We start from the raw sequence: 19,363 nt of genomic DNA on the forward strand, positions 1-19,363 counted from the left end.
AAAAATAGATCTGGGATTTTTGTTTTTGGATCACACCCAGCTGTGCTCAGAGCAACTCCTGGCTCTGTGCTCAGGGATCATTCCTGTTGGAGTTCAGGGGTTCAACATGGTGCCAGGGATTGAATTGTGACTGGCAACATACAAGGCAAGCTCTTTAAATCCTGTGCTCTTTCTCTAGGCTAAAATCTGGAACTTTCAGTGACAAGAAAAAGAAATCTTCCGACTGTGGTTTTTTTCTTCATATTTAATCACGATAACAGAGACAGTAAATGTTGGATGACAGCCATCTCTACAGACACAATCTCTTACCAGGTCTTCTGGGGAAGGAGCACGATGACTCTTCTCCACTGTGTGAATTCACTGGCATGGTAAATACTGGCTGATGTAAACTCCTGGCAACTTGGCATACTCGGAAGGCATTCCTAAAAGAGAATCAGGCAGAAATGAACCCCAAATTTTATTTTCCCTGGGGGCAATATGTTTACCTACCTATCATACGTGTAAATAGTTTAAAGAAATTTATAGTCATCATTTAATACAACTTACGACCTGGATGTAATTCATGACCTTTTCCCCTCCTGAGAAGCTTAAATTTTTTAGAAAGTAATTGAAATGAGATGCCACAAAAGAATGAAATGTTTTCTAAGTCTGTTATGTAAACATAGAAAATGTGATAATAGTTTAAAAATTTTATTCTCTATGATTGCAGCATTGATTAATAATGTCAGATTACCAATACGTTTTAAAAGTACATTTTGTTTTAAGAAATTGGATATCTGTTTTTTGTTTGCATTTCTTAAGGCAAGAGATACCTTAATATTCTCTACATGCACAGAGGGAGAATTAGAAAAGTACAGATGAAACATGCTATAGGGAAAGAAGAGATAACATTTATAAGGGAGACTAAATAAAATAATTTTCAAAACTCCTTCCTGGAGCACCCAGACTTAGTTATTCCCACCAATTCTTTCCTTTTCAACGACTCCTTACTTTCTGATAGTATAGAATGTGCAGCTTTATTATGGCTGCAGAACTGATATCAAATCTAAATTACTAATATTTCTCCTGTTTAACTAGAGCTAAAATCTTCAGAATTATTAATTCTTGGCTTCTTATAATTGATATCAAGTCTAAATTACTAGTATTTCTCCTTTTCAACTAGAGTTGCTAATTCTTTGCTTTCTATGTAAGTAGGAGGAGGCTAACCTGTTACAAGCTCCAAGAAAAGTCTTACCTCTTGAACAAGATGCCAGGTAAGGCCGTGGTTGGTTGAGTATTCGAGTTTTACCTGGTTGTCCATATGTGGAGTGTATTTTTGGCCACAGCCCATTACCAAACTGAACTGAATCATATAGGCTGCTCCGATCTGCATTGATTGTGTTTCTACATAGCGCATACTTGAGGTCAGTTTAGAATCTCCTGTGAAACTGAAAGATAAAGGCGGATGTCAGAAAATCTTAAACAGGGCCAGAGCAGTAGTACAGCGGGTAGGGTATTTGCCTTGCATGCATCCGACTGGGGTTTGATTCAGCAGCATCCCATAAGGTCCCTCAAACAATATCAGGAGTAATTCCTGGGCACAAATTCAAGTGTGACCCCTGAGCATTTCTGGGTGTGGCTCCAAAACAAAACAAAACAAAACAAAACAAAACAAAACAAAAAGAATACCTTAAACAGCAATGTATCATGGAACAGACACTGGATAAAGAAACTATGGTACATCTACACAATGAAATACTATGCAACCACTAGGAAAAATGAATTCATGGAATTTGCTTATAAATGTATGGACATGGAGAGTATCATGCTGAGTGATGAGTCAAAAGGAGAGGTAGAGACAAACAATGACTTCACTCATTACTGGGATATAAAAAATATAGTATGAGACTTAATACCCAAGAACAGTAGAAACAAGGGTCAGGAGGACTGGCCCATAGCTGGAAGAGTGCCATAAGTGGTGGGGGTAGCTGGGATAGAGAAGGGACCACTATGACAATGGTAGTTGGAAGTGATCGCTCTGGACAAGAACTGAGTGCTAATGCAGGTAAAGGGATATACGTGATACCTTTCAGTACCTGTATGAAAACCATAATGCTCAAAGGGAAAGAGAAAGAGAGAGAGGGAGAGGGAGAGGAGGGAAGAGGTGGGGGAGAGAAGAGGGAGGAGAGCAAGCGCACATGTGTGGAGAGAAGGAAAGTGTCTGCTGCAGAGACAGACTGGGCGGTGGGGTGAAGAGGAGGTAGGAGAGACACTGGTAACATTGGTGAATGCTCAAGTGTTGGAACACGGTTGGAACATGAAAGCCAACCATGAACAACTTTGTAACTGTATCTTGTGATTCAATTAGGAAAAAAGAAAGCAAATAATTCTGACAAATTAAGCTAAAATACCACAACAAAAACAGTAACAATAAAATTCTTACTTTGCATGGATATTTATTCAACAGATAGTTGTGAGCATTTGTAGTTAGGTCGGGGGATAAGTTGCTATCCTCAATTTCTTTTCTCCTTAGTCACCTTCCAAAGATTGGTTTAGGGATGTCCATCCCACCAGTGACTTTCCACCAAGAGTGTGTATGTGAGAGATGCTATATGGATTTACCCAGCAGATTTGATACAATGTTTTTTTTTTTTGTGTGTGTATGTGTGTGTGTTTGTGGGGGGGGGTGGTTCTCAGGGAGAAGTTCTCAAGGAGCCTATGCCCAGGAATTCTCCACTTGTCACTTGTGTTTCAAATGCGACAGCTTGAGAGCGTGGTGCTGTTCAGGTTCTGCTGTGTCATGGACCACCTCGACCACACATGGTGCTCTGTGTGTGTGTGTGTCTTGTGTTTGTGTGTTTAGGTGCTCTGGGGCCACACCAAAGTGGTGGAAGAAATGCCAGGTGGTGCTAGGGATGGAACTGGGGTTGGGTATATGCAAAGCAAGTACTGCGATCCCTGTCTATCTCCACCCCCCACTCCAGGGTCCCCAGTATAAAGTTCAAAAAAAGACAAATGGACTTGGCTAGCATTTCTTTTGCCTGTTGCTCTTGGCTTTTCTCTTTGGTGGAGCAACAGTTGTGACAATAACAGAACGGACATGCTGATGCAGGCCTTCTGTTCTGAGGGGCAGTATAGAAAGATGGAGTGAGTCTGGTTCCCCTGGTGGCCATGCTAAACTACTTGCTAGCCCTATTTATTCTAGGAAGCTTGCTACAAGTGACACCTGAGTCTTTTGTTTATGCCGAGGTCAATCTTTGCTTGTTTTCTGTTGTAACCTTGAGTTGAATGCATTTTTTTGAAGTTATCTCATAGATTCTTAAAATTTTTTTTAATAAATCACCATGTGGTACAGTTACAAACTTACAAACTTTCATGCTTACATTTCAGTCATATAATGATTGAATACCCATCCCTCCACCAGTGTCCAAGAGTTGAAAGCATTTTTAACCAATATACTTTCCCTATTTCATAGTTACCATATCACACCTATCTTGATATCTTAATGTGAAGCAAAATAACACACACACACACACAAGCACAGACTTCTGTGCCTTAAAATCTTGACCCATCATAATTCAAGTTTACTTGGCCATGTATGATTTATCCAAGATGGCCTGAAATCCAGTACATTAGATCTGTATTTCCCCCAACCTCGTGAACACTCAGCAGGTGCTTTAGTTACAGAGAATTTCATCTCATACACTGCAATCCTTTAATTTACAAAATGGCTCCTCTCTGCTGCTTGTCTAAATCAAGATATGTTTTAAAGGCAAAAATAAAGCTGAATTTCTTTCACAATTACAACATTGGAAAAGATTAGCCATGTCAGCATTTTGGGGAGAAATTCTAGAGGCAGAATGTACTGGGAATCAAGACAGTTTTATTCGTGTTGATTTTTAAGAGTGCCTCAGAGATAGAGGTAAAAGAAAACTCTAGATTTGTGTTTTTGTTTTTTCTTTTTCTGGGTCACACCTGGCCACGCTCAGGACCTTACTCTTGGCTCTGAACTCAGGAATCATTCCTGGTGGGCCTCGTGGAACCATATGAGGTGCTAGGAATTAACCAAGGTTGACTGTGTTCAAGGTGAAGGGCCTAGCTACTGTACTATTTCCCCAGTCCCCTAAGTACAAGATTGAATGAGAGAATGGGAATAATAACATGACTAGGATAGGATGATCTCTCTGGGGTTTTCATATTTACCTGCAAGGAGGCTAGCAGGCTTTCTTTAGGACACTGTAAAATTTGGATCACACCATAAAGTACTGCAGTCTCCACTTAGTAGAGAGTAAAGGTCCTTTAGAAAAACTAGACACACTTTAAGAAGAGCTGAAAGGATGAATTGAGCCGAGTTGTAGGCTTCAAAGTCACAAAATAACTGAAAAGAGAAACTAGATCTTTTAAATTTCTGCTCTGATATCCTTTCCACTGTCATGCTATCAAAAGCACTTAAAAATATCACATACAATGAGCACGTAAATGGCTCTCTCAAATGGGGAGAAGGAACATTTTGTATGAATAATTACATTAAGTCATGGACGCAGACATGATGATAAAGTTAATCTCATTTAATGAAATCTTTTTTTATTTTTATTTTTTGCTTTTTGGGTCACACCCGGCAATGCACAGGGATCACTTCTGGCTCTGCACTCAGGAACTACCCCTGGCGGTGCTCAAGGGACCATATGGGATGCTGGGAATCGAACCCAGGTCAGCTCCATGCAAGGCAAACGCCCTATCCGTTGTGCTATCACTCCAGCCCCCATAATGAAATCATTCTTTCTGCCTTTCCTTACAACTTCTTTTACATCTCTAGAGAAAACGATCTTTTAGAGAACAAGCTAATACACAAAACCACAGCGAGTGGGAGAATTCAGGCCACAACAGTTCCTAAAAATAAAATTCCTGTAGGAGCCAGAGCTAGTGGGTCAGACACTTGCATTACAAATGGTCAATCCTGGTTCGATCCTCAGCATCAAATATGGTCCCCTGAGCATGGTCAGGAGTGATCCCTGCGGGCAGAGTCAGGAGTAAGTCCGAGTATTTCTGGGTGTGGCCCCAAAACCAACCAAAGCAAACAAAATAACCCTCAAAACCAAAAACCAAACCCTCTCCCCAAATAAAATTCATGTAAAAACAGTCAAATCCCCAAAGGCTGAGTAATTTTTGATAACTGGTATCATTACTCCATCTTTCCTTCCCTCCTCCCTCTCCCTCCCTCTCTCTCCTTATTGTTGATGCCAGGAATTGAACCTCATACATAGATTCACCTTTTTAAAAGTTTAGAAGGACAATGTGGCTCAAGTAGCACTTCCAATTTTCCATGAAGAGAGAATACTAATATTTACATTTAACCAGAAACTTAAGGAATAGTCTATATTATTTTTTGTGAATCTTTAGTAGAAACCAAGTCTGTAAAGCACGCTTCTAGGAAATCAGAAGGAAAACAAAACTACTTTTGGTTGAATACCACTTGGAAGCTGCATTTGTCTACCCAAGAGCATATTAATAAATTTAAGTCTCTCTGACTAGTATTATCCTTTTTTTTACTTTTTTATTATTAATTTATTTATTTTTAATTAGTGAATCACCGTGAGGGCACACTTACAGATTTATACACTTTTGTGCTTATGCTTCCCTCATACAAAGTTCGGGAACCCATCCCTTCACCAGTGCCCATTCTCCACCACCAGTAAACCCAGCATCCCTCCCACCCTCCCCGATCCCATCTCCCTCCACCCCGCCCTGCCACTGTGGCAGGGCATTCCCTCCTTATCCTTTTTTTTTTTGAGTTTCATACTTATCATTAGCACAGAAATGTTTACTAGAGTTGACAGAAAGGAAGTTTGGAGTTGTGGAATTAAAGGTGGAATTTAAATTAGCTTTTGTTTCTTTAAGGTTTTGTTTCAAAACGGAAAAAAAAGTATTTTACTGTATTATGTAAATGTTATACTTACTGGAAAAAACAATCTTACACTGTAGAAACATTTTGTTTGTTTTTGAGAACTCCCAGTGGTGCTCAGGGGACTGTGAAAAATATGTTCTTCAGTCTTCTGAGTAAAAAGTTAACAAATACACTCCCTAGAGATAACTACTGTCAACATTTTGGTGTAAATACTACCTATTTTAATATTTCCAGGTACAGAAGTACACGCCCACTTTCACCTTCTTTAAAAAAGAATTCAGAACCATATTAAACTCCCTATCATATTTACAATTTTTTTGCTACTTTCTACTATTGAAAAATAATGATGACACTCATATTCTAAATAAAAGCCTATCTTCAATTATGGAAAATTTGGAGGTTGTTTCCATTTTTCACTGTTATAAATAGTGCTTCTATAATATACATCTTTGTATAACTTGGTACACTTGTCCAATTATTTCCTTAGGATAAATTTCTAGAAACAAAATGCTTGGTCAAGCAAATTTTGAAAGTTGATGCTTAGTGCCAAGCAGCTCTCCAAAAAGTCTGTACTAAGTTAGATTTGCACTTCATGTACCAAAACACTAACAATAACTTAGATGCCAATTTTTTCCACTTGTCAATAATGAACAATGGTGTTTTTCACCTTAGTCATTCTAGGCAGAGTTCTTTAGTCCTCTTAATTTATTTTACTACTAGAGAAGTTAAAATGCCAATTCAGACTTATTGGCAAATATAATTTTCTTGATTTGTGTGCACAAGTAGTTTTTTTAAAAAATATATCTTTTAAAAATTGAGTATTTTGTTTCTTTTAAATTTGAATAAAAAATTGGGGACAAACATCTAGTGATTCTTGGGGGTCATCTCACCCAGAGATCCTCAGGGTACCACGTGGTGCCAGGATCACATCTGGGCATCCTGTATGCCAGGCATACAGTGAACTATTAAGCTCTCTATCCAATCCATATTTTACTTATTTTTAAGTGTTATTAATATACTGAGATGTACAGTTGTTACATCATCCTCCTTCCCCCCTTATTTTTTTGTTTTTTGGGTCACACCATGTGATGCACAGGGGTTATTCTGGCTTTGCACTTAGGAATTACTCCTGGCAGATGCTCGGGGGACCATACGAGATGCTGGGAATTGAACCAAGGTCGGCCGCGTGCAAGGCAAACACCCTACCCTCTGTGTTATCACTCCAGCCCCTCCTTCCCATTTTTGTTATGTTTTATGTTCAAGGAAGTACTCTACTTTCTCCCATATTATGTTTTGAAATTTTAAGCAATATTATATGCACTCTTTGTGGTCCCTGCCATTAGTGTTATGTTTTATTGGTATCTGTTGAGATTATATATATATATATATATATGTATATATATTAAACGTAAGACCATTGCTACTTATTCAGCCATTGATGAGTTTATATTCTGAGTCAAGTTCATAACCATATTTATTTATTTATATTTTTGTAAACGTCTACTGGATATTTGAAAAGATCTATTTCTTAATTTGCACGTGGTTTTCCTCTATCTAGTGTATACTCCTTGTTAATTATTTGTTACAGCTGCCCAAGTCCTCACTTTTATTTTTGTTGTTTGATTATTCTCTGTCAGGGACTAAAATTAAATAAGTCACATTTTTAGCAATGGTTGTAATCTTCCCTAAGTACTTATAACAGGTTTTCCCGTTAGAGAATGGTCACCTTGGGGTACTGGGCATGGGGATTGTGCGTGTCTGAGCAGTTTTTATCTGTGTGTATTTCTACCAACCTTGCACCACCTCTGTTACTCTCCAGACTCTAAAGCTAGCTGCAATTTAGATAAGTTTAGTGAAACTAGGGAGTTCCCACTACATTTTTTCTCACTTTACTGTGATCAGTATCTCCAACACCCAGTTTCTCCATAAGCTCATTCAAGTCTCAAGTACCAAAAATGATAGAGCATTTCTCTGTTACATTGTCTGAATACTTCAATAGAGATTTTTGAGAGATAAACAAGCAAACATGCAAACTTAATTTCTGTGAAAATTGACAGCATTTCCATATTTCTACAAAAAGTTGGTTCATGAATTTTTTGACGATGCTCTCTCAGTTCTTCAACTGGACCAATTCTCAAAAGGAGAAATTTCCAGGTACTAAGTTTGTTTTATTATATATTCTTTACTATTCAATTTCCAGGCTTAAAATGAATTTGAAAAATTCTCACATAATGCATTTTGTCATGTGTTTATTTAACACTTCATTTTAAAAAGTCCTTATGGATTTCTTAGTAACTAGATCACTCCTTATTTATCTTAAGATTTCAGAGTTATATTGGCAATTGAAAATATTTTGGAACACATGTGTTTGTCACATTTAAGAATTATATTGGCAATTGAAGGTATTTTGGACTACATGTATTTTTCACCTTCTATTTAAGGATTTTTAAATATATATACATATACACATATATATAGATATATATATTTGGACTCTAACACCTTCATTATCTTGTTTATCTGGTAACATCCTTATTTAAATTACATAGTTTAGATTCCTCAGCCTTTTCATTCTTATCACCATTTTCTCAGTTTAGAAATTTACATATAGTTCTTCAATTTAGGACCAGAACTCAATTTTAAGCTAAACTCCGAGATCAACAAAAAGAGTTAAGTGTGGCCACTTGGATGCTGTTTATTTAGCTTTTATAGAAGACAGACTCTTCGCAAACAAAATTCAGAATGAATTTTAACTTAAACATTAGATAACTTCTTGTATGGGAGATCAAATTGAGGGGAATGTGTCACTTCAGGTGGAGGCTCGAGTAGTCTGTACACACTGGCATGACCACAAAACAGCACAGTCATACACCTACCAGGTACCAGCTCGGGCGCAGATGGGAAGAGCTGTACTGTTTCCAGCACCCTCTACTTCTTAGTAACCCCAACTCATGCCTGACCTTTGCCGGTCCTGAATGTCCTCCCCCTGCTGTTCTTATGAAGTACTACCTTAACTCCATAATCAGCTTTGATCGAAGAGACGTTGCTGGGTTGGTATTGGCATTACTTAGTGTTGGACTCGCCATCTCGACATACTTCTGTTTGTTTTGGGGCCACACCTGGCAGTGCTCAGGGCTTACTTCTGGCTCTGTTCTCAAGGATCACTCCTGAGGGCTGGGGGACCATATGGGGTACTGGGGGTCAAAACCATATTTTCCATGTGTGAGACGAGTGCCTTATCCTCTGTGCTATCTCTCTGGCCCTTACATAACCTTATTTTCAAAAATCAGCCAAGAATCAGTGTAAATAAAAGTAGATACCATTAAAAAAATGATTGGCTACTGTGAGTTAAATGTCTCTAACTCCTCCTGTGGGTCTGAACATCCCCATAGATACATATTTGGTCAGTGAAAACATGAAATCTCAGTGTTTACTCACTTATGAAATATTTTTGTTATCAATGACCACACATTATTGTTGATTCTTTGTTGATTCATTTTTTGGGGGGACGCACACCAGCTTGTGCTCAGGGCTTACTCCTGGCAGGGATCAGGGGGACCATATGAGATGTTGGAAACCAAACCTGGGTTAGCCATGTGCAAGGCAAGACAGGTAGTATCACTCCAGCCCTATTCTTGGGGATTTTTTTGCTTTTATTTATTTATTTATTTATTTTTGGTTGAGGGTCACACCCGGCGATGTTCAGGGGTTACTCCTGGATTTGCACTCAGGAATTACTCCTGGTGGTGCTCCCAATATGTGATGTTGGGAATCAAACCCGGGTCAGCCGCGTGCAAGGGAAACGCCCTACCTGCTGTACTACTGCTCCAGCCCCTCTTAGGGATTCTTATAACCTAGAAATATTTTCATAATTATTTCATAGTTCCTCCTATTTTTCTTTAACACATTTGTCCATCATTAATTTTAGTATATTATCTAAGTATTCTATTATTGTTATTATTATTATATCGGTTTTATTTGTAAATTGAGCCACAGTAGTATTTTCAACCTTCTATATGTGAACTCTATTTAATTTACATAAAAAGATAAACAGGCTTTCAGAATATGTTTTATTCCCTTGGAATACTTTTTATCCTGGGGTTTTTCTCAGTAGATAAGTGTGGCTTCTCATAAAACATACCAATTCTTTTTCCTTGCCTATGTTTGCAGATGTTGAGGACATGTACTTTTAAATGTGCCAAACACATTGCCATTTTTGTGTTCTCACCCTACCACTGTTCTCCTTCACACCTCTACTTTCCTGTATCTCCAGGGCTCACCATGCCTGGCCATGTGGGGTGTGAAAACAAACTAGGCTCCACTGTCCTCCCATCAAAACATTATATCCTTATTTACCCTTATTTCTGTGCCTTTTATCACTTATAACTCCATTTACTTTTTTTGAATGTTGCTTTTCTCCCCCTGTTGTCTTTCACCATTGCTTTAGGAAATTTTTCTTTCTATGAAAGGGTCTTAGGATAATTAGTGCTAGAGTTTTATTTATGTGAATAAAAAAGTCTTTATTTTACAAAAAATTAGACACATGAGTACCTTCTGTATTTAAGGCTCATGAAACTAGCAGGAGGAGCATTGTTGATTACTGCTACCAGGCTGCATATGCTAAGCCCCAAACTTAGTCATATTAAAATTGATGACTCACACTTTTTGATCACCTTCACCCATTTGCCCCTCCTCTTCTGCACCTGCTCTGGCAACCACAATCTCTTCTCTACATCTACAGTTCAGATTTTAAGATTTCCTGTATATGTGAGATCAGGTAATATTTGTCTTTTTCTGTTTGACTTATTTCATATAACCCTCAAGGTCCATCCAAGTTGTCACAAGTTACTGGGAGGATTTATAACTTAAAAAATTACTTTTGGATTTTGAGCCATTTCTGGCTGTGCTCAAAGTTCACTCCTGGCTCTGTGCTCAGGGATCACTCCTGGCAAGTCAGGGGACCACATGGGCTGCTGAGAATCCAGCTCAGGGGACCATTATGGGGAGGTGGGGTGTGGGTCAGTTGCATGCAAGTCAAGTATCCTACCCAATGTACTATTGCTCCAGCCTGGATTCACCACTTTCATATGGGACAAAATTCTTGTGTGTGTGTGTGTGTGTGTGTGTGGTGGGGAGGAGTGTAGTGTGTATAAAACTCCCAAATCCATTTTCTTGTTTATGGACACAGAATGTTTACACATATTTACTATTTTAAATAATGCTGTAATAAATATGAGGCTGCCAACATATTTTAAAAATAGTGATTTTATTTCTTTTAAAGGTGAATTGTGCACACATATGTGTATTTGTGTGTTAGTATGTATGGTGCTAGGGAATGAACCCAGGGCCTCAAACATATCAAGCATGCTCTCTACCACTGAACTCCATCCATGCCTTTTTTCTTCAGATATATACTCAGAAGAGGAATTGCAGGGATATCTCCCAAATAGATGTTAATTTTATTTTTCACTCTTTCAGGAATCTCTGTGGTGTTTTTCATGGTGGCTGCACCAATTTACATTTCTACCAAGAATGTATAAGGGCTCCTTTTTATAGATATCTTCATGGTTATTATCTCTGTCTTTTTGACAGCAGCTCTTTAAACAGAGGTGATAGCTCATTGCAGTTTTGATTTGCATTTCTCAGATGATCAGTGCTGTTGAGTACATTTTCACAGACCTATTGGCCTAGATGTGCTTTTTAGGAAATGCCTATTCAGATCCTCATCTTAAAAATCATACTTATTTGTTATTGAGTCATATTTTTTCCTATTTCGTAGATGATCTTCCATTTTGTCAACTATTTCCTTTGTTATAAAGAACTTGTTTAAGTAAAATATTTTACAATGTAGCTTTACTTGCTGACTTCTCACCTTTCAAAAATTTCCCCTTCCCTTCCCTTGTTGCTATTATAAGTGCAATGGCTGAGATTACACACACATTTAGTTGTGGTGCTCATCAGGAGTCACATACCAATAGTTTCGTTGTTCACACACAGGGGTTGCTGTGTTGCTAACACGCGCTGGTTAGCGTACTGACACATCTTCAGCTTTGGTACTCATGCTCACTAGGCTATGCGCTAGAGGTCACAATGGAGGTTGTGGAGCGGAAGTCCCAGAGAATGAAGCTGTGGGATCTCACTCACTGCATGCAGTGGCACTTGAGATCACACTCATAGTCTCATGGTTATACGGCAACTGTTTTGTTTAGTTTGCCACTGAGCTATCCTGATTTTCTCTTCTTTTCCTTTCATTGTTGTCATGAAGGGACTGCACACATGTTTGGCTGTGGTGTTTACACTCTTGATGGTAGTACTTGTTAGGGATTTCACACTTCTAAGTCATGATTGTACATGAGCTTGATGCAGTGCATATGCATCAATAGTTGTGGTACTCTCCCTGGATTTCACCCTTTGGTTTGGTATTCTCACACACTTGGAGGTATATTATAGATTACACACTATCTTGCATCACCAGCATTCCCCAGGTTTACTAACTTTTGATTTTTTAACTTTTGCTTTTGATAGAAAATTAAAAGCAGTATTGCCAAGATCTAAGGCAAGTAGCTCACTTCAGGTTTCTACGAGAAATTCATGCTTTCTGTTTTAGCATGCAAGTAGAATCGATTTTGAGCCTAATTATTTTGCATCGCTATAAAATAATGGACTAGTTTACCCAACACTATTGAAAAGACCTTCCCCTGTTGCATACCTGAGTCTTTTTAATCAAAAATTAATTGACAGTAGAACCCACAGCCGCTGCCATGTAAACTCATCAGTCCAGCTCTAAGAAGATTCACAATTGATCTCAGACAAGATACAAACCAAAATGCAAAAATTCACCACTACACTGGTCTTCCAATTCAACATTCTGAGGAGGGGAGTGAGTTGATCTACTGCTTCATGATGAATCTCCGCAGAGACTCCAAGCTGACAAAAATTGCAGGTACATAGGTTTTCAGGTCGAAAAGTCTTGGGTTCTCTGAGTGGGGCAGGAAGCCTACCACTCTCCTCTACTTCTGGAAGTTTGGGTAGCCGTATCCAAAAGCCACAGCCACTACCATGTAAACTCATCTTCTACAGATGCTGAGTTTTACAGATTCTGGATTTTCTGGACACCTCCAAATTCCACAATACTGACATTCCACAACACCGACACTAGAAGCACACCACATTAGGTGGGAAAGAAGCCAACTAAACTCAATAAACAAAAACAACCACAAGGAAGACTCAACTAGCAACAAACAGATTAGTAATATCCCTTAGGGACTTAATGATCCCCATGGTGAGATATAATAATTTTCACAAATTTTTTTAGTCAATTAAAAAAAAACCAATTCCACTAGCCATTTAGATGCAACAAGCAATATAAAGTAAGTAATTTTGGGCCTGATAAGGGGGTAGGCTTGGGAGGTGGTTAGGAAAATAGAAGCAACAGTGGAGTAAAGGTCACTCTGGTGGTGAGATACATGTTGGAATACTGAATGCCTGTAATAAGTGCATAAAGAACAACTTTGTAAACCAATGTGCGTAAATAAAGAGGGAAGGAGAAAAAGATGACTGCAAGTGTGAGTTCATTTTGGGGTACTCTATGACAGTTCTCTTTTAGATTTGTGTATTTTTTCTCAATATCATGCTGTTTTTATTATCATAGTTTTATATTACACTTAAAAAATCAAGAAGTGTGATGCCTCCAGATCTGTGCTTCTTACTTATGACTGCATTGACTATTTAGGTCTTTAATGGTTCAATAAAGATTTTAGTCTTGGGGATTCTTACAGTAGGTGCATAAATATTTAAAAAAGTGATAGTCTCTTGTTTAACGGAATCCTGTACCATTACATAATAAAGTTCTTTATTTCTTATTAAAATATTTAGATAAATGTTAACACACCCCACTATAAATGCAGCTATTCCTGATTTCTTCTGGTTTCTATTTGCACAAATTCTCTTTTTCTGTCTGTGTGCATCCTCAGTTAAAATGAGTCTCTTGTGTGCAGCACAGAATTGGATTTTAAAAAAAATTTACCTGTATATATTATCTAGCTGAATAATTCAGTCCATTTATATATAAATGCTTATTACACTATTGTTACCCTTTTACTAGTTGTTTATAGTTGTCCTATAGCTATTACTCTACTTTTTTTTTGCTTTTTCTATGTGAGTTGACAACTTTTTATAGTTGTAGAATTAATATTTTTAATAAAAATTTAGTCATTGTGAAATTACAAACTTATCCATGATTGGGTTTCATGCATAAAAATGTTTCAACACTAACCCCCTTCACCAGCATCTACTTCATTCCACCAATTCCATTCCCCCTCCATTTTTACCCACCAGTCTCCTTCTATGAGAGGTGTTTTTGTGAAAAAATAATTTTTACCCTGTGGTTTACAGTTCTGCTGCTGATAGGGTTTCATACAAACACTTAACCACCTTTTAGCACCACTTCCTCCTTCCAGTTGAACACTCCTTCCACCACGGGTGTTGTCCCTTCCCTGTCATATCCCCAAGCACCCTCAGTGGCATGCATATTTCCTACTAAAAACAACTTTCAGGGAATAGAGATAATACAATGGGGAAGGTGGCTTGTCTTGAATGCACAAGATCTGGGTTCCACCCCCCCACCCCCCAGCACCCTATATGGGTTCCGTAGCCTCACCAGGAGTGATCCCTGAGCACTCTCAAGCATTGTCTCCAAACAACAACAGCCAAAAAAGCCAAAAAACCCACCCCAAACTCAACTTCCAATATAATATAATGATCATCTTATCACAATTTATACACTATGAAATAAATCCTATAAAACATGACAGCAATGTTCTTTTAACCTGTGTGCCCAGCTATTAGATAAGAGAGAAATATAAATGCCATTTGGTATTGTAACTATTAGTTTTGTTAGATTAACTTAAAAAAACCTCATCTAAAGTGTTTCATTAGTGATCTTAAAATATGTGCAAGACTTAAAGACAACTTGTTAGAACTCAAATCACAAAGATTATGATTTCAAATACTATTAATGAAAAGTAATTCATTCTTCATGGGAAAAACGTGTTTTGAGATGACACACTGATTTATAGCATATTGACCATAGTTCTTCTAATGAAAAAGCAATTGTCCAAGTTTTCCCTGGAGAACACGCAGTAAGAACAATCTACACTCATGGAACCATTAGTTAGAAAATGAAAACCAAATAAACTCACAGTTGGGAAAAGACAACAACAATTAATTTAACACCAGTCACTTGTAGAGAACATGTATACATTTCAATATTTCCCTTGAGAGAGACAAGGTCATTAAAGGCCAGCGACCACATATGTACACATGTTCAGAGAATTTTTACATATGAAGACAATATGCTTGAAAGGTTTTGTATTTTAAAAGATGACTTGTTTTAGGACAAGAAGTTGTGATAAATAGTTGGCTAATACCAGCATTTGAATTTTGTAAGGAATGTTTCTGAAAAAATAATGCTAAAGTGAGTTCACATCAAACTTGAACAATATACTCTTTAACAGCAGAGAGATAAAACACTGTCATTAAAAGAGGTTTATTCTGACTCATTGGCTAAGAAAATGGGAACAGTTTGAGATCTTCTATGTTGTTTCATTTTAATGAGCAGTGAGCATTTTTCATGTCCTTATTAAAGCAGTTAATGTGCTTCTCTAGTCTCATTATCACCACCAGAGTATACTCTCTGTGGTTTCAGAATCAAGACAACTCCTTTCTTTTTAGAGAAGATCAGAAAGTCAAATCTGACTGCTCACATGTGGTTGTTAATAAAACTCCTGTGGTGCTGCTCAAGGTGTCCGTGGGGACTGTACAAGTTATTTATATTTTCTTGTGGTTTTCTATAATTACTGCAATTGTACTTTCACAAAGTAAATGTATCTCCACCAATTAAAGCAGTGGTGGGTTAAGAATATTCATCAGATTTGTATAAGAGGATATTGTTCTTAGAGTTCTGATCAAAGCACAAAAATTAAACTGCTGCTACTATGCATTCAATCCAAGTGTTAAATTAAAATGCTCAGCAACTTTGGAGTTTATTTGAGCAGATGTTAACTATTTATGAAAATAAACATGATACAGGCCTTGCATTCATGATATGACTCTTTGTTATATTAAAAGTGTTGCAAAAGAAGTACTATAAAAATTGGGGGGATTTGGTTTATGGTGTATGACCAATTTGAATTACTCTGATATCAGGTGACTTTAAAATTTCCAAGGTTTGACATTCAAAGAAATATTATGTCTACTTATAGCCTCTGTTTTATCTCACCCCTTTATATTCCTTGAAGACTCTAAAGACTAAAAGAATATCTGTAAAATAAGCACCTGAGGATATTAAATAGGAAAAAACTGAAGAATTTTTTAATTATTTTTATACTATAACTTATTTTGCCTTGTTTTATAGAAATTTCATTCTATCTTTCACATTGTGCACAGTAAAAGCTCATAGCTGCACTTCCATTCCATTAGCTGTCATTTTGATGCTAGAGTTTTAGCCTGCTGTGTGTGAGATGTGAATGTCGACTCACAATTCACATCAAAGGTAATTTTCTGTGCAATGGTGTGTAAAATTTACCTCTAATTATGATAAGGTCACTGATGGGTCACTTATGATATGCTCTCTGGAGAGAGTTGCAGTTGAATAGCTTTTGGCAAGATTCATCTGGAAAAATTAAATTGGTCTATGACCCAATAGAAAGTAAAAGCCTCTTAGAAAATTATTCCTCAATCACATTGAAAAATCTTAAAGAAATCCATAGCATAACAGTATAATGTGTGGCAAAGGCCATGTGGGTTTTGGAATTATGCAGAACTGAGTTTTAATCCACTCTTTACAGGACTAGAAGGCTCTTTAACATCTCACCTCTCTCTCCTGGATTCCATTTCTACTTCTCACCCTACCTGCACTTTGGCAGGTATCTTTCTTTATCTTTGTGAATGTCATGGCACTCTAGCTTTGGGATTTTTTGCACTGCAGTTGCCTATAGTTGAAATATTTCTTCTCCAGGTCTTTATTATTATTCCACTTGGAACTGGAACTTAGAACTTTCTTATAGCAGATTGTATGATACCTACTCGCTGAACTAAATGAATGTACCTCTTCATCTAAAGAAGCTACTGCTCACTCCAGTTAATTACTGTTATATCATCCTACTGATATTCCTAATCATAAATGAGATTATTCATTTACTGTATATTGTATAATTAAATTTGAATATGAACATGGAGGGGAAATACAGGAAAGTGAGTTGGAAACATTCTACAATCTTGAAAGCCTACTGATAATTACCTATGTGAATCACTGATCCAATACTGATTGAGAACTAAAAGGCAATATTTATTAACATTAGTAATACTTATTAGGAATGAGAAAACTTCTTGAACTTCATCTCAGATGGCATGAAGAGATTTTATTAAAATGTTTATGAGACTGATACCATGTTTCACTATGAAAATGGTGGGCTTCTGTGAAGGAACAATATGGGAGTCACTTTAGTTATTAACTAAGTTATCACCTTTTAAATAAAAGAGGACTTGTGTGAAATTCTCACAAACAGTGTTCAGCAGGCCTAGGGTCACCTCCTGGTGTTCTCAACCAACCAGATCAGTGGTTCAAAGCAAGGTCCCAAAGATGTGGTGTTGCTGGGGATTACAACCCCAGCAGTGTTAAAGGGATACCACATCATACTTGGTGGTGCTCAGGGGCTGCTAGGAAAGCAGTTGATGATGCTCAGAGGACCAGGTGATGCTGGAAATTAGACTGGGGTTGCGCACATGCAATGCATGTACCTTAACCCCAATACTATCTCTCCATTCCCCAAGAGGATTTTTATATATAATGGTAGGAAATAAAAATAAGATAAATATGGTAAGCAGGCGAAATTATATGATGTTAAAAAACAATGTTACTTTAATTAAAAATAAATGTGTGTGGGGGGCAGAACCATAGCACAATGGGTAGGGAGCTTGCCTTGCATGTATGCTTGCCTTGCATGCATCCAGGTTCTGTCCCCAGCATCACATATGATCACCTGAGCCCCACCAGGAATAATTCCTGAGCACAAAATCAAGAGTAATCCCTGAGCACTGCTGGGTGTGGCCCCACAACCAAAAAATAAAAATATAAATAAATATTATTGGGACCAAAGAGATAGCACAGGGGTTAAGGTACTTGCTTTACATATGGTTGATCCTGTTTCTATGCTTAGCACCAACGGTGTGGCCCAAAACACAAACACATGTATTTTATATATATATGTATATATACACATATATATGTATATATACACACATATATCTACATAAATGTATATATACACATATATCTATATAAATGTGTGTATATATACACATATATCTACATATATGTGTGTATATATACATATCTATATGAACTTTTCACATATTTAAAAATATCAGTGCTGTTTTTAGCCTTCCTTTCTAAAATACTTTAATTTTAGATATAATAATGACTTTTCAAATGGTTCAGATAATGTTGCCACCACATAACTGAATACTGGATGCACTGTAAAATAATCTGTGTGTTCAAACACTTAACGTAAATTTTAACAACAGAGATGAAATCCTCACCATAGGGTCCAGTCATGGCCACAGTATGGCTGAACATTCCCAAGGTAGAATCCCAGAGACTGAGTGACCTCCACAAGATTGGCAAAGTCGAGACTAATGCTGTTGAAAAGTACAGATGTCATAATAATCTCATCAACAGCCCAAACATCTTCTCCCTGGGAAGAGTGATATGGCTGCCACCATCTGAACTGGATTCCAAATTGTCTTGCATCATCTGGTAATTCTACGGAGATTATTCTAAAGGAAATAATAAAGTAAAATTTTAAATTAGCATCATATCTTAAAATGCAAATGTTTCCAGAAGAAACTTTTATTCTGTAGCAAGTGAATAAACAAATAAGTTCAATCCGACTGTTAAAAACATTTGTCAGGAATTTCTAATTTCCTGTCTGATTCCCACAGGGTCTTCTAACTACATCTAGAAACGTGACTTTACTTTCACCTCTCCTTCTCAGAGAAGCTAACTTCGTAAAGCACAACTGTCAGAGTGTCAGGATTCATCTTGGTCTCGTACAGGATCTTGAACATCATGTTACATATATTAAAGTTGGGGCCTGTTGGAACTAGAACCTTTCCTCATTCCCCAGGAGTTTAGCAGAGTCTGAGAGGTCACTTGCTGTGTCATGGCAGCTATGACACCAAACCTGCATCTGACAAATGGGGAAGAAAATTAAGAATAATATCTAATTTCCAGGAGCAATTATTGCACTCAGCAGCAGAAACCATACATTAATTGCCACTGCCATGACATCTGCTTGAAAGCTCCATAAATCATAGTACCATGCTACTCACACCCATACACAAGGTGAGATATGAAGCAAATAGCAAATGGAACATTTGTCTCCATCAACATACAATTAAACATCAGGAGAGGTGCTG

At 37.4% G+C, this 19,363-nt stretch overlaps 1 protein-coding gene across 3 annotated transcripts in view; it reads right to left on the minus strand.

Annotated features, from left to right (window-relative positions):
• RELN (reelin) overlaps positions 1 to 19,363 on the minus strand; it is a 530,126-nt gene that overhangs the window by 150,522 nt on the left and 360,241 nt on the right. For all 3 annotated transcript variants that reach the window (XM_055133703.1, XM_055133707.1, XM_055133712.1), the window contains exons 20-22: positions 18,485 to 18,721; positions 1,235 to 1,427; positions 310 to 422 (exon numbers count right to left, since the gene is read on the minus strand). In XM_055133703.1, coding sequence (XP_054989678.1) covers positions 310 to 422; positions 1,235 to 1,427; positions 18,485 to 18,721 — 543 coding nt within the window. The remainder of the gene's footprint in view (positions 1 to 309; positions 423 to 1,234; positions 1,428 to 18,484; positions 18,722 to 19,363) is intronic.

The sequence above is a fragment of the Sorex araneus genome, chromosome 1 (assembly GCF_027595985.1).
Source record: "Sorex araneus isolate mSorAra2 chromosome 1, mSorAra2.pri, whole genome shotgun sequence".
Lineage (NCBI taxonomy): Eukaryota > Metazoa > Chordata > Mammalia > Eulipotyphla > Soricidae > Sorex > Sorex araneus.